Genomic DNA, 14869 nt, shown 5'->3' with positions numbered 1-14869 from the left:
ATGTTTGTCATCATTCGGGAGCTTTGTGGTGACGAACACGAATAGCCATTTGTGTCCGTCACCACAAAAAAAAAAGAAACTCAATGAGTTGAAAAAACATGAAGAAGAAAGACAGTAGGAAAACCATTACATTGAAATCAATGCAAAAAATCAATAGAAACAAATCATGTTAACATTTTTTAATATGGTGGTATTGTGAACATTAGGGTCATTTCTAATATTTGTCCTCAACATGGAGTTATTAAACAAAAACATACTTTTTTTTGTTTTTTTAAATATTTGTTTCCAAAACCTAACGATGACTCAATCCCACTGATGCCGATGATGTAAGACCTCTGATGACTTACAAATGTTGTGATGTCATTCATGACTAATTAGGTATTACCACATTGAGGGGGATTATGTAATTGTTCGACTGCCGTAAGGATCCCAGGTCCGTTTTCTCGAAAGACCGCCGCATCTACCGTTGTGCATGGCCAATAGGAACATCAATGGCCATGATTTACAGAGATGCTTCAAAAGAACACGACTCCTCCTCTACATGTGGACGCAGATGACAGCAAATGGATGACATTATTTAAGAGGTGATGAAGTTTGATCTTGTTATCGTGAGGAGGGCTCAACAGTGAAGCTGTTCTCGCAATTCGGACAAAAGTAGAATTAACCGCCGCTCATCTTGCTCTACAGAGTGCCCAACCAAGTTAGTCCCGCTGCCTCTAAGGAGGAAAAAAAATCATGGTGGAAGCGACTCTCGGGCTGTGAAAAAGGGGCTGATGTTAGTTGCCCTAGGTAAATAAATGGTTTGACTTTAAACTTTGAAACCTGCAGCCTGTCTCTCTAAAACAAAACAAAAATGACTTCTGCTTTTTTGGCCCCACAGTTCCAATGACTCAGAATACAAATGTGCTGCGATAAAAAAACACAAGAGCAACAAATTTCACTTGTGGCCCTGTTGCATGGTAAGTATGACAAAAAGCACTTGATGCACCACCAAATCGAATTGTTTTTTTCATCATTCCAAAAGAGATGCGGTGACGTTCCTGAAAAAAAGAGCCTGCAAGAGCAGAGCACTTCCACCTCTCTCCCGGACATGGTGGAAGTGGGTGAAATCCAGCCAGTAAAAAAGAAATCCCTCAGGGTGTCCTTCCAAGAAGACCACCTAAGCACAAGTCCCAAAGACCCGGAGACAGATTGTGTCCCAAAACCCATCAAATCCATCATCAAAAATGTCAGTGCTGAAGAAAACAGACATTTGAAGTGAGTAAATCATTTGTGCAACACGCTGCCTGCCCCCTACCTCAAAAGTCACATTCTTTGACCTGAACATTTTCCGTGGGTGATTGATAACAAAAATGAGTCTGTGTAAGATATGATGACATCATGTTTTTCCAACAGTGACATCATCCAAGATGACGTCGCTCCCACTGAGAAAAAAACACGGTGCTGCTGGAAGGTAAGTTTGACACAAAGCAAAGCGCTTGGTCATGAATTTGCGAGGCCTTTTTTTTTCTGCCACAGAGATGTCAAGTGGCGCCAAATCCGAAGCAGAGCCTCAACTCTTCGGTGGGGCTTCCGGAGAACAGGACAAGTTGGACGATGAAGAATGAAAAATACAATGAAGCAATACAGGCCACACCCATGAAGGCAACCTTGAGACTTAAACAGTACAAATGTCTTGGGTGGGTTTGCACACAGTTCCCGACAGTGGGTCGGGGGGAAATGTAAAAAAAATATAAATTAAAAAAAAAATACTGAAAATACCCAAAAGTCATGGAGGGACAGTGCCCCCCCTCTACTTCCGCCACTGTCTATTTGTAACAGGGTAATTTATAGAGATATTATTGATTTAGTTTTATTTTTTAATTATTATTTATAAATGGGTTTTTTTTTTAAAAGAATAACTGACTTGTCTTTCTGGTGCATCAGGCTTCCCAACCCAGCACAGATCTGCTATATGAATGCCAGCCTGCAGAGCCTTCTGACTCTGGAAGATTTTGTTGAAGGCATCAGCTGCCAGCAGCCCATTTGGAGTTTGAGTCCCGAGGCCGCTCTACTAACGTAAGCTATCGAAACACGTAACGTAGCTCGGATCGCATGTCTTTTTCTTTTGCCCTCTCCAGGTCATTTATGAACATCAGCGCATGTCACAGCTCCAGTAACGTGGAGCAAAAAATCAACTGCCTTTACGCGTTCAAGAACGTTGTCTCCACCTTGGTGCCAGAGTTTCGAGATCTAGGCCAGAAAGTAAAAACATTTACAATTTGATTTTGTATGACATCATTTTTGGATTTGAATCTGCGTCTGCATTTACAGGATGCCCATGAGTTCCTGACTTCTCTACTTGATCAAATCCGAAATCTGAAGCCAGTCCTGCAGAATCTGGCCTCCGCTATAGGAAAAACCTACAAGTGTCCGGTGGAAGAACACTTTGTTTTCAAGATGCAAAACATCAGAATGTGTTTGAGGTACTACAAAAACAATCACACCACCTGCCAGCAGCAACCTTGAAACCGAATGATGACTGCTGCGTTAATGTTGTGGACCTCCCTCCGTAGGTGTAGCAAGACATTTACTAGAGAGGAGGAATTTACAAACCTCTCCCTAGACCTGCTACCTGGTTGTGGAACAGTTAAGGAAATGCTTCAAAATTATCTGAAGGTAACCTAAGAGAAGATTTGTTGATTTCCACCAAACTTTAGGAAGAAGGTGAAATCTTGTGTGGCTTTTGTGCAGAATACACAGGTGGACTTTCAATGCGAGTGTGGATCCAACACATCATTGCAGAGCTCCTCCTTTATCACCCTGCCAAGGTATGTCCACCTCTAATGAGTGATATTGAAAACTCTGTTTATTGAATCATTCCATTCCTCCCCATCTACAGAGTGCTGGTCTTGCACCTGAAGCGCTTTGTATTTTTTTCAGTATTTGGCTCAATAAAGGTTCGTCGGCCTGTTTCACTTTCTAAGGAGTTGTTTCTCCCACCCAAAGAGGTAATGCGAGATGATGACAACCTCAAAGAGAAAGTACATACTCGGGCTGTTGGTTCTTTACAGGATGGGGCTCGTTACAATTTGGTGAGCATTATCAATCATAATGGCTGCACAACAAGCAGCGGTGAGATAATCAGCCTAATGAAGTTTTGGTTTTATTTTGTTTTTTGTCCTTGAGTAGACAGCTTTTATGGGCACTTTGAAATGAATTAAAGTCGCCTTCTTGTTTAGGGCACTATATTAGTGATGGAGTGGATCCAGCAGTGCAAGACGAGGACCAGACTGATCGCTGGTTTACCTACAATGACCTGGATGTCCAAGAAACAAGTTATGCCGCTGTGTGCAACAAGCGGCAAACGACTGCCTATGTCCTTTTTTACAGAAGGCATGAGGAGAATGACCTATAACTCAACATAGTGGAGGTGAGAGGTACTCTGCTCCACTATACTCCAAGGGCCAAAGATGGGATGAGGTGGATAGATACAATGTCACTGTCTATTGCTTGTAAGTGAGCACAGCACCAATGGGTGCAACAACCAGTGTCCTCACAGCTTTCCAGAAGTATGTTTCCAGAGTTGTCACAGTTTATAGAGGTGAGTTGAACTCTATTCTTGCAGGTGATCTTAAATGGGTGGGCACAACCTCAACATGCATACAGAACTGAATATGAAAGTTACAACTCCTCTTGGTAAACTATGGCCACAATGACTAAAATTTAGAATAATGAAATTTTTCAAATGAAAAAGCAATTCCTAATATTATTCATTATGGGGAGTACACACCCTGACATTGCTATTTTTACTGTTTTCTACTGTTTAAATAAAAAAATTGTCAAAAAAAATAGGAGAAAATAATTTCTGATATTTTGTCTTAACCAACACAAGTGGATAAGCCCTTTTGGAAATGGATATTTCTTAGTCAAGCCGTCGATATGGAAATAAATACCGATCACGAGAACTGCGGAACCTTTGCGTGTCGTTGTTTCCTGCCCTCAATATACACGGACGGACCAGAGCGTGTGTGCCGGTAAATTGCCGTCGTATAAATAAATCGTCTGTGATCCCTTGTATCGGATATATGTAGTTGTCAAGCTTCCCTCTTTCTATTTGTAAGTTTGCACAATTGGTTGATCATGTTCATAGAATGACGTTGAACATCGATAATCATTATTTGGATTTAGAAATCGTATCTTATGTTGCTAGTGCAAACAGTAGCGCGGATTGAATGTTAACGCTAACCCTAACAAATTAATTTTTATGAAGCGGTCAATCGTATTGTTTTAAAAGCTGCGTTTTGTTACCATTAGATGAAATAAGTGCACATTAACATTTGATCATATTGAATCAAAAAACATGTCAGTAACGTGCATCAATTATTTCATATTTTGTAAAGTGTACTTACATTTTGAGCACCAAGTGCAGTTGTGACTCTCAAGTCTTAATCAGGGCAAATCCGACTTTCCTCCGCTGTGCAGCAAACAAGAACGAAATTAAGCCAAGGCAGCCAATTTAGTGCTTCAAAAATCTCACGTTGCACCAGCAAAAAAAAATCTACAAAAATATGAATACTATACTGGAGTAGTGATGATCTCGTCTCATTTTATTCACAAATAATTACTCTGCAGTCTGGGACTGTTTTTTATTTTTACTACTTAATGGAGGAATGGCAACAGCTGCATCCACAGGTTTATTGCACCTTCTGCCATCTAGTGGAAGAGCATTTAGTTGTTATGCCTGCTGGACGCTGGCATAAATGAACAAACATTTATTTATAATTAATAATTATTTTGTACAAATTAAGTAATAAAACCGAATTATTTACGTGAGAAAAAAGTCATGACTCATTTGTCATATTAACCATGTTTCTACTTCTCTTTAGGTGTGCCTCTAAGTTGCCATCAAAATAACAAGTCATGGCATCACTGGTGAGTAATGGTTTATGGCTTGGTGACATAATGCTCCCTTGCAATCAACGTGACTTCATTTATTTAGATGTTTATTTTTAATTTGTGATGTATTTAATAGGCTGCTGATTTGCGGGAGGGAGAACAATGGAACTTTGTAAGAGAAACTGTTTGTTTGTGTTGCAGGGGAGCAGCAGCAGTTCTTCAGGCACTGAATTCATTGTGCGAGTCCCTAAGTGAGTAACTCACAGCACATCTTGAACTACATTAAACGTCATGTAGATACTCAGACAAAATACCGAGACATTAAAATATCATTTGTTTGCATCCTTGTTTATAGTTTCTGGTTTTCATCCCGTAGGAATACTAGCAAGAAATACAACATCATGGCTTTTAACGCCGGGGATAAAGTCAACTGTTCAACATGGACACAGGTAAGTGATAATGTTGAGTGTTAATAGAATGAGGAATCGAAGCAATATTTATGTGAATGCCCTCCTTCCATTAGGCTCGCATGGAGAGAGACATGAGTGCTCGCAAGATCTACGGTGAAGAAGAGACACCGGAGGGTGCAGCTGGCAGCGAGTTTGGCAAAAAGCAGCGCGAGGAGGCGCGCCGGAAGAAATATGGCATTGTGACACGCGAGTTCAAAGTTGAGGACCAGCCTTGGATTCTTAAAGTCAACGGCAAGGCAGGAAAAAGGTGTGATGGGGGGGGAAAAAAATTCAATTATGATAACGAAAGATGATCAAGCCTCTCTGTTTGTCGATCGAAGGTTCAAAGGTCTGAAAAAGGGTGGCGTCACCGAAAATGCATCCTACTACATCTTCACCCAGTGTCCCGATGGAGCTTTTGAAGCCTTCCCTGTGAACGGCTGGTACAACTTTACCCCGGTGGCCAAACATCGAACTCTCACGGCGGAGGAGGCTGAAGAGGAGTGGGGCAGGTGAGACAGAAAAGAAGTTTGAACTTTGCCTCATCATGGGAACACTGTTTTCATTCCACACACAGGAGGAACAAGGTGGTGAATCACTTCAGCATCATGCTCCAGCGACGTCTACGTGAGCAGACGCAGGGCGACGAGGAAGAGGAAGAGAGTGAGAAATCGGCCAAGAAGAAGAAGAAGGGCGGCGGCCGAGGCAACGACCTGCGCATCCACGATATGGAAGACGATTTTGACGTGAGCAGCGACGATAGCGACAACAGTATGGGCGAAGGTGAGTTTGTCAAACACCACTTCTTCTTCGTAATGTGATGACAATGTTCTGGCTTGTAGATGGAGAAGGCAAGACCAAGACAAAGAGAGACGCGGGGAAAGGAAAATCCAAGAAGAAGCGCAATGACAAGGAGGCTTTGGAAGACAGCGATGATGGCGACTACGAGGGGCTCGAGGTGGATTACATGTCGGATGAAAGCAGGTCAGATCCCGAGCAGAGGAAAATCTTTTGTTGGCACTTTGTCTTCAATGAATCCCTTGTGTGGTCTTCTATAAGCAGTTCGGATGAAGAGCCAGAAAAAGGAAGGCCCAGCAAAGGAGAAGATGTCCCTAAAGGTCAAACCACAATATTATGATGGTCACATTTTGAAGCATTATGTAGTTCATGTGAGTTTTTTTCTTTTCTTTAACTTTCCAGGGATTGATGAGGCCTCAGAAAGTGAGGAAGAGAGCGAAGAGGAGAACCATAACGAGGAGGAAACAAAAGAAGAGGAAGAGGATGAGGAAGGAAAGAAAACACCAGCCCAGACAGAAAAGAAGAAGAAAAAAGGTACAAAGTCTCTTCAACGTTAGAAAAATAGTCCAAGCAGCTTTCATTGCGACACTACAAAAATAAAAAAATGCGTTTTGCAGACAGCAGCGGCGAATCGGACAGCTCGGACGACAGCGACATCGAGGGAGAAACGGCCTCTGCTTTGTTTATGGTGGTTAGTGTGTGTGTGGCTGAATAAATGCTTAAGTGTGACTCCTGTAAAAAAAAAAAAAAAAAAAACTACATGTTGAAGAGATTTGACTTACCCAAAATGACTCTTGTTCGTCGTCCGTCTCGTAGAAGAAGCGCACTCCTCCAAAACGCGCAGGCGGGCGGGGCTCCGCCGGAAGCTCTAGAACCGGCAGCCGGCCGGGTACGCCGTCTATCGACCCCGCCGCCACCTCCAACACACTTCGTGCCGCGGCCAGCAAGCTCGAGCAAGGTACGTACGTTTGGGTGACATCTGCAGTGGTCCCCCGCAAAAAACCTGTGCCAAGCAGATTTTATTTTACAACAGGTAAAAGACAGACGCAAGGTCCGGGGACCGACTCGCCGGCTGCTAAAAGGCTCAAGATGGACCCCAGTGGGCAGAGCCCCGCCCCCTCTGGGAAGAGCACACCTCAACCCCCATCAGGAAAATCAACTCCCAGTTCCAGGTATTGTTCTCATTTATCAACGACACCTCTAGAACGTGAATGGAACATCAAACGCTCTTTTCGGCTCCCACAGCGATGTCCAGCTAACAGAAGAAGCGGTCCGCCGCTACCTGATCCGGAAACCCATGACCACCAAAGACCTGCTGAAGAAATTCCAAACCAAGCGCACAGGCCTGAGCAGTGAGCAGACTGTCAATGTGCTGGCGCAGATTCTGAAACGCCTCAATCCTGAGCGCAAAATCGTCAACGATAAAATGCATTTTTATCTCACTAAGTGAACGACAGAAGGGGCTGGGGGAAAGTGAAAGAATCATTTTGTGGTGATTAACAAAAATATTGTATTGAAGGAAAAAACTATTTGACAACTAACAACTTGATGATGGAATTAGTCTGTTTTCTAATAAAACTTAATCAAAACAATGAAGCATGTTTTTTGGTGTAGAAGCCCCTGGCAATTTTGAATGCATGTCACATTACCTACAAATTTAACTTGGCAAGAAAAAGAGGACTGCATTTTGACAAACATGCTAACGGGTAATATTTCATGAAATATTTATTTATGAATGTGAAGGAACCCATGAAAATATGGACTCACACTATACACTTGTCAAATGCGAACCAAGTCTTTTCACACTTCACTGGACGACATCAAGCAGTGAAAAACATTTTCATTGTCTTTGGATTTCAGGTAGAATTCACCTGAAGTGCATCTTAAGCCGGAAGGTTCCGACAAATAACCGAGATGCGTCGCTGCCGAGGCACTCTCTGTCCATTAAACAAAGACTGCTCATCTTTTAAGATCTCATGAGTGAAGTCGTATCTGGCCTGGTCCCTGAAATATGAAAAGAAAGACGTCGGTGCCAAAGCCAAGCGGATGTATATCTCCGACTAATCTGTGCCGAACCTCAGAATGTAGAGGGAGCGCCTGGGCAGGAGCAGGTCAAGCCACTCGCTGGGAGAATCTGCTTTGACGAGGCGCATGACACTATCTGAGAGAAGACTTAATCCAGTGATGGTGCTGCCACAGAACTATGAAGAAAATAAATAAAGATCATCATATCCTGTACATCTCCAATTGACATGTGTCATTTACCTTAACACTGTCAACGTGAGGTTTGATATAACCGGCTTTGTCCAGATCGAGGACGTGGACTGGCCCAAGAAGTGAGCTTCCAGAGGCAAACGCTACAGATCGGACACGGGCTAAAATGGTCTGGCATGCTGCTCCCCACGTCACACGTTCCGTTTCTCGGTAGCCATGAATAGCCTAAAAGAAAACAGGTGAGCACACGAATCGCAATAATAATAATAAGTACTTACATCATCCCAGTGATCAAATTCGTAACGTTTCTTCTTCAAACCAGGTTCCAGCTCCCGCAGAAGTTCAGCCTCTTCTTCCTCGGTGATAAAAGCCGACCTCACCTCCACCTGTGTTCCGAGTCTGTGCACCAGAGCCCGGCTTGAGCCGACCAGCAGCAGCGGTTCAGCTTTCAGGCCGCTGTTTGCCAAAGAGTTCAGATAACGAGCGGAACCTTTGTAAAAAGCTGCTCTGTGGACGCTTTTCGCCGCCGCCGCGGTAAGTAATAGTTTCATATTGTGTTGAAAATCCAATTTTTGCACTGTTATGTTGGTGTCAGCGGAGAGCGCCATATGTAAAACGTGATGCATTTTGGGTAGTGTAGTGTAGGCAGAGGAAAATAGTGATGCTGCAGTTCTTCTATGTGGCCACACGAGGTCAGTAAAATTCATTATTTCAAAGTCAACTGTGCGTTCTTTTTATTCTTTTTGATTTTTTTAAAGCCTCACGGTACCTTTCTATATTAGATGACACTAAAAAGAAGAGAAGTTTGCTAATGGACGCACACCACCTGATTGCGTTGCAGTTTTGACCCAAAATAAACACGATGGCACTATTGTCAAGATGCTTGCATGGATGGTAACATTTTTGAGAAACTGATGACTTCATCCTTACAAAAGATTCCCCGAGAAAAAAAAGTGACCTACTTAGGACTCAGGACTTGTACCCTTTTCTCTACTCACTGCGTTTTTTCAGGACAATCATACATGGTAGTACACATAGACTGTAGAGAATAATAGACGATATACCTTGTACCAAATATAGTATGTGAAATGTGTCAAGAAAATCCAGCACCGGTCCCCAATTGCTTTCTTTATTCAATGTTTTTCCTCCAGCAATGTGTTGTTGACTGATATTAGTATCCAGCATCCTTTTTTTGTCTGTTGCACTGATATGGATTCATCTGGCAGAGGTTTACATCTCAAGTCTGCATGGGATGGAGCAGGTTCAGCAGGGGCGGAGTGCACTACAAGCATCCAGCCATTGAATTATTCAGTCTTATGAATCATTGAGTCACGATCCGCTCCTTTTTCGGCCCTCTCCTCACATCTCCAGAAACAGCCAGCCAGCCAGCTAGCTAGCCACCATTTTTATTTGGTTTACAGCGAGCGAGAAATACATACACAGCGGTCTGAAGGCTAAGCTTGCCTTCACCAACTTTCTTTCTTTCTTTCTTTCTTTCTTTCTTTCTTTCTTTCTTTCTTTCTTTCTTTCTTTCTTTCTTTCTTTCTTTCTTTCTTTCTTTCTGTCTGTCTGTCTGTCTGTCTGTCTGTCTTTGGCTGTCGACGTGCCCTTGCGGCGGGGTCGCGGAGCCTCTCACAGTCGGAAGCATTGCTTAAATGGACACAAAGCTAAACGATCGCTTTGCTTTCTGGCGTATCAGATAGATGTTTAAGGTCGTGCCGTTATTGATTGCCGTCTGCACGAGGAAGGTTTCTCTCCCGTTTCAATCTCCAGCACGGGCTGGATTCCTTCTCCCGGTCACCCTTAAATATGTATCGTCATTTCCCATTCACTGAGGCAGCTATTTCTGGAGTCAATCAATTAGGAAACATAAGAGATTTTCACCAAAGTGATGTTTGTGGCTTCTCTTGCGCTTAGGGTACACAATGTTTTTTCTTCTCATACAAAATGGAGTAGCATTCATTGGGCCTTTTCGCTTGAGTTCAAAATTGTCAAATGGAGTTATTAGCTTTACATTTGTGTATATTGTAACAAGCCACATGAAATGTTTATGTGGCATGGCCCATCACTCTTTGCATTTCCATCCACGCATATGCTAGTTATGGCCCTGGTGGACAGGCACTTTAATGGCTACGGCTTCAGGGTTACAAGTTGTCACCGTGAAGGCGCTCAATAGAATTAAGAGCACCACCAAATGTGTTCCTGTCATCGCCAACATTTTGCACTGCTGCTGGTGCACAATTGCTGATCTGGCATCATTTGTGGGCGGCATTTGAGCATGAATAGTTGTTTGTCTCGGTTCCAGTCCATGGTTGTGGACTGGGATGGGCTCCAGCACACCTGCAATCTTAATGAGGATAAACAGAAAAGAAAATGGATGGATGGATGAATTATGAATATAGTCAGCAGCTCGTGCACTAATTTGCTTATTTGTGAGTCTATGGTTATCGTTTCACTTTTCTTCTTTGCCATCGTGACCGAAATGAAACACTTTTCTATTTTGGGATTAGTTCAACTGCCAGGTTTCGTTAATTGAGACTTTTCTGCGAGAGAGAAAAGCTACTTGCAGTCTACTACAATTCTTGGGCGTTCTCCTCGTTGGAGCTAGGAGCCATGGATGTTGTGCATGCATGTAATGGCGAATGGTCACACCTTCAAGACGCCTTCTGAGCGGGGCGAGGTGGCCAACTTGGAGAGGGGGGGAGTATAGAGCGAGCGAGCGAGCGAGCGCTCTCCTCCTCCATTAATTTCCAAATGTCTGTTACTAAGAATAGCCGCCTCCCCTCCTTCTCCTCCTTCCATCTCGAACAAACACACCACTCGCATGCGCGCGCGCGCGCGCACGTCCTCCTGGCGCCGTTGCAGGTGCGCACGTGTACGCGCCGCATATCACCAACCAACCAACACCCCCCCCCCCCCCCCCTCCTGCGCATGCATTTAGCAATTTCTATGCGCATTCAAGCAAATTTAGAAATCGAGATTGACGGAGGGAGGGCGATCAATACTAAAGGCCTTTTCGTCTGTATTGTGAATCGGGGCTTGGTTCGAGTGCTAAGCAATCGTGAAGCAGGCTGCAAATGGCTTTGGCGTGTGCAAGCGTCATAATGTGTGCGCTCCCGGAATGGCGCACGCATAAGCTGTGCGGCTGTGCATAGACACACTGCTTTTGTCCTTTCTTTGCTTATTGTCTCCATCCGTCCATCCATCCTTCCATCTCTCCCTCCATTCCTGCGTCCCTCTCCTTCTCTCCTCCCCTTGGGGCTGCTGGTGGAGGAACCCAGCACCCCCCGCCGCCGCCTCCACCTCCTCCTCCTCCGTACACTCACTCCAATGAGAGAGCGGGAGGACGGACGCTCGAGCAGGACATCCAAGCGGTCCAAGAGGACGGAGGTTCGACTTTATCGGGACACGGTGAGAGACTCTGTCCATGGGAGGCTGTAAGACGGCGGGGAAGAAGAGGCCGTCCCACGCCTGTCTTTGACGCCGTGTCCGTGGATGGCGAGGCAGGTGTTGCAAGCAGGGAGGAGGAGGATGCTGTTCGCTGCCGTTCGCTGCCGTTCGCTGCTCTCATCGTCTCCACTAGGACGGCATGGACATGTTAAAGCAAACATGGAATTCTCCTCTTCTTTTTTTTTTTGCACGACGTCTCGTCATTTGAAACCAATGACATTTTCCCCCCTCACTCGCGTTTGAGGCTTGTCAGATCGTCCACTTGAAGGTAAAATTAGCAGTGCTACACTGCCACGTTATGGCAATTGCGGATGTTTTCCAAATAATTAAATAATGGTAGCATTTTATGTCCACTGTCTTTTAAGTCGACACGGTGGTTTCAGGGAGGAACAATTGCACCATCTGACCACAAAACGTTCCAGCTGTTTTTTCACATCAGATGCCGTGAATGTGATTTATTAGGCCCCTTGTCGTTTTTTGAGGCGTCGCTACTATCAAGACATGTTGTCATGACAGTGAAGAACTAAATTCGATGGCGCCCGTGGAGCCAACTGATGCAGCAGGCATGACCGGCCACGGTTCGTGTTGAATAAGTACCCACCATCCGGCGGCGGGGCTTCGTCCTCGGGGTTCGGACGGATCCGACGAGACCGTAGGACTTGAGACGCCCTTCGGCGCGAGCCAAAAGCCCAAACGTTTGATTCCCCCGGCAGAGACGGACAGGGAAGGTGGTCTCTACGTGCAGGGCCCCCCCCACCCCAGGCCGCTTGGACCAGAAGCTGCAGGACCGTTTGAACATATGAGATGTTCTGATCCGGATGGGATGTAATGTGTGGCTGTGCAGCTGAGCACCGGTCTCCTTCTCCGCTGCTTCGTCAAGATTGGCTTCTGGTTTCCAGAGAATGGCGCGCTTCGGAGACGAGGTACCAGCCAGGTACGGCGGAGGGCCCGGTGGAGGGGGGCCCGGTGGTCGCGGCGGAGGCCGACAAGGAGGACCGCACGGACACGCTCACGGCCACGGCCACGGCCATGGGCACGGGCTGGCCCACGGTCCACCCCCGGGGCCGGGAGCCCAGAGAGTGTACAAGCAATCCATGGCTCAGAGAGCCCGGACTATGGCCTTGTACAACCCCATCCCGGTGCGCCAGAACTGCTTCACGGTCAACCGCTCCTTGTTTATTTTCAGCGAAGACAACTTTGTGAGAAAATACGCCAAAAAGATCACCGAATGGCCATATCCTTTTTGCTTTTTCTCTCTGCGCTACTGTAAGTACAAAACCACTTGGCTCGTCAACGTGGAGCGAATGACGGGAGGTCGAACAAGAATGCGAGGCTGGACTTGTAATTTACGCTTAATGAAACGGCGGCGGCAGAAACCGCAGCCAGCCCCCTTTTTATGAGCTGTTGATCTGCATCAATCACTTGAGTTAGTAATTCCACGTCACATCACGTGGCCGCCCGCCTGATATACAATCCTTGGATAGTCTCCGTGAGTGCCTATGCATGTGTGTAATTGTGTCTTGATGCAGATAGGAGGTATCTAGGGGGCGCTACTGGGTGCTGATGTCAGCAAGTACAGAGTGGGAGAAAAAAATGGGAGGGATGAAAACCAGATTCAGTGTGTGCGTGTGTGTGTGTGTGCGTGTGCGTGTGTGTGTGTGTGTGTGTGTGTGTGTGTGTGTGTGTGTGTGTTTGCTGCTTTATTCCATATTACATTATGGGGACGGAAAATCTGAGGTCCCCATAAGAGCAATGAAAATCGACTAGTTCCAAAGTGTGTGTGTATGACGCAAGCTTTGGCATCACAATTCTGCAGGTGTCGTTCTAGTTATGACGTGTGTGAGCGTGTGGCCATCTTTTCACAAATCATTCTATAGAAATGAATAGAGAGTGATTGAAATTGTGCGTGATCTTCATCCAAATGTGCGCAAATGAAACTTTGTGAGCGTTAACGACCTGAGTGGAAATTGGAGTCATGATTGTATTGATCGCTGACGATGCTTGAGCTGTGACACGCAACACTAATTGGGCTGCTCTGGTGAAATGCAGGAGCTAGTTATGCTTATGACTCACAGTCTATTTACTAAACGACCGAGTCTGAGAACTCGGATTTTGTTTGCTTCAGATTACTTCCAGGAAGCATTTGTGGGTTCAAGTAGAAGGAGGAAATTGGAGATGATTCCTTATCAATTATAAGGTCATGTCAGGTGACTGAAAAGTGCGTCCTGCAACATAGTTAACGCAAACTTTTTTGGTTTTTTTTCAAGCAATTCCATTTGCAGCCACTGAGCAGGCCCGAGCGTGATGATGAATTTATGGTCGGAAAATATGTTGTCATGTGTCTCGGTGGACTCGTTGAGAGCCTTTATTTATTTGTGAACTGACTTTGGACACCAGGGGAGTGAGACGTAAATAACAATGTGGGCACGTCCTCGTTTTTATGGCTGTTTAATTAGAATTGGCATACTTGAAGGATGCAATTTAAGAGGGGGAGACAATAGACACATGGAACATTGGGCTACTAATTGTGGTTTAAAAAAAAAAAAAAAAACCGGAACCCACAAAAAGGTTGGGTGCTGTAATGCGGTATTAGGTTGGGGTGTGCATATTTATGCAACCAGGTTTTTCTACATCCTGTTGTATTTTATTTCTTCACAAAAACCTTTTGGTCTCTTGTTGAAAATAGAGAGCAAGTCAGTATGCTCAAGTCCTCCATAGCAACTCTTCAGACATACATAAAAGCTTTTATTTGATCCTTTTACAAATCTCACGAGGTCTCCGTTGCTTTGTGGAGGCACTCTCCAAAGAAATATGAGGAGAAAATGATTAGAAGGGTTGGACAGTAAAAGGCGGTCACGCCCAAAATGAAAGACAGAGAGCGAGGCCTGCTTGTTTTTGGGAGTCCAAGTTGTGTGTTTACTGCAGAATCTAAATTATTGATTGTTTATTTTTTTGTGTGCAGCTTGCAAGTGTCAGTTGGTAACCACTGAACGTCCTGTCAGTAGATTGGTGTGTGTGTTACTGTGTGTGCATGCCCTCAAGGTTCAATATGCCTAACTCATAGCTTTTCACTTTCTGGT

General features: G+C 44.8%; 3 protein-coding genes across 32 annotated transcripts in view; 2 read left to right on the top strand and 1 right to left on the bottom strand.

Annotated features, from left to right (window-relative positions):
* The first annotated feature begins 3972 nt into the window (after nt 1-3972).
* Nucleotides 3973-7721, top strand: gtf2f1 (general transcription factor IIF, polypeptide 1). 3 transcript variants are annotated; one of them, XM_037255941.1, is made up of 14 exons: nt 3973-4098; nt 4869-4914; nt 5080-5129; nt 5255-5327; nt 5402-5595; nt 5669-5839; nt 5905-6110; nt 6170-6311; nt 6390-6445; nt 6528-6659; nt 6743-6816; nt 6942-7083; nt 7159-7297; nt 7371-7721. In XM_037255941.1, the coding sequence occupies exons 2-14, from the start codon at nt 4903-4905 to the stop codon at nt 7573-7575; spliced, it is 1596 nt and encodes a 531-aa protein (XP_037111836.1). In that variant the 5' UTR covers nt 3973-4098; nt 4869-4902; the 3' UTR covers nt 7576-7721. The 3 variants fall into 3 exon arrangements, with proteins under 3 accessions (XP_037111836.1, XP_037111837.1, XP_037111835.1); XM_037255942.1 differs by having other exon boundaries at nt 6387-6445; nt 6743-6813; XM_037255940.1 differs by having other exon boundaries at nt 6387-6445.
* A 104-nt stretch (nt 7722-7825) lies between these two features.
* alkbh7 (alkB homolog 7) lies at nt 7826-8977 on the bottom strand. Its single transcript, XM_037256080.1, has 4 exons — nt 8618-8977; nt 8391-8564; nt 8202-8326; nt 7826-8129 (listed from the first exon to the last, which is right to left on the bottom strand). The coding sequence occupies exons 1-4, from the start codon at nt 8963-8965 to the stop codon at nt 8009-8011; spliced, it is 768 nt and encodes a 255-aa protein (XP_037111975.1). The 5' UTR covers nt 8966-8977; the 3' UTR covers nt 7826-8008.
* A 2294-nt stretch (nt 8978-11271) lies between these two features.
* Nucleotides 11272-14869, top strand: part of cacna1aa (calcium channel, voltage-dependent, P/Q type, alpha 1A subunit, a) — a 38182-nt gene continuing 34584 nt past the window's right edge. For 17 of the 28 annotated variants that reach the window (XM_037255786.1, XM_037255785.1, XM_037255783.1 and 14 more), the window contains exon 1: nt 11273-13023. In XM_037255786.1, coding sequence (XP_037111681.1) covers nt 12692-13023 — 332 coding nt within the window. In that variant the 5' untranslated portion in view covers nt 11273-12691. Of the gene's footprint in view, nt 13024-14869 lie in introns of all 28 variants that reach the window. The other 11 variants (XM_037255784.1, XM_037255781.1, XM_037255782.1 and 8 more) reach the window with 2 other exon arrangements.

This window comes from Syngnathus acus, chromosome 8 (genome assembly GCF_901709675.1).
Source record: "Syngnathus acus chromosome 8, fSynAcu1.2, whole genome shotgun sequence".
NCBI classification, from domain to species: Eukaryota; Metazoa; Chordata; class Actinopteri; order Syngnathiformes; family Syngnathidae; genus Syngnathus; species Syngnathus acus.
The sequence above is the reverse complement of the archived record's forward strand: the minus strand, read 5'-3'. Positions and strand labels throughout refer to the sequence as shown.

Coding starts and splice junctions, on each gene's coding strand:
- gtf2f1 (XM_037255940.1), top strand. Junction 5,596..5,668: donor AACGGCAAGGCAGGAAAAAG/GTGTGATGGGGG, acceptor TGTCGATCGAAG/GTTCAAAGGTCTGAAAAAGG. Junction 6,312..6,386: donor TACATGTCGGATGAAAGCAG/GTCAGATCCCGA, acceptor GTCTTCTATAAG/CAGTTCGGATGAAGAGCCAG.
- alkbh7 (XM_037256080.1), bottom strand. CDS start 8,965: ATGCATCACGTTTTACATATGGCGCTCTCCGCTGACACCAACATAACA. Junction 8,327..8,390: donor CTCACGTTGACAGTGTTAAG/GTAAATGACACA, acceptor TTTTCTTCATAG/TTCTGTGGCAGCACCATCAC. Junction 8,130..8,201: donor CGCTCCCTCTACATTCTGAG/GTTCGGCACAGA, acceptor TTCATATTTCAG/GGACCAGGCCAGATACGACT.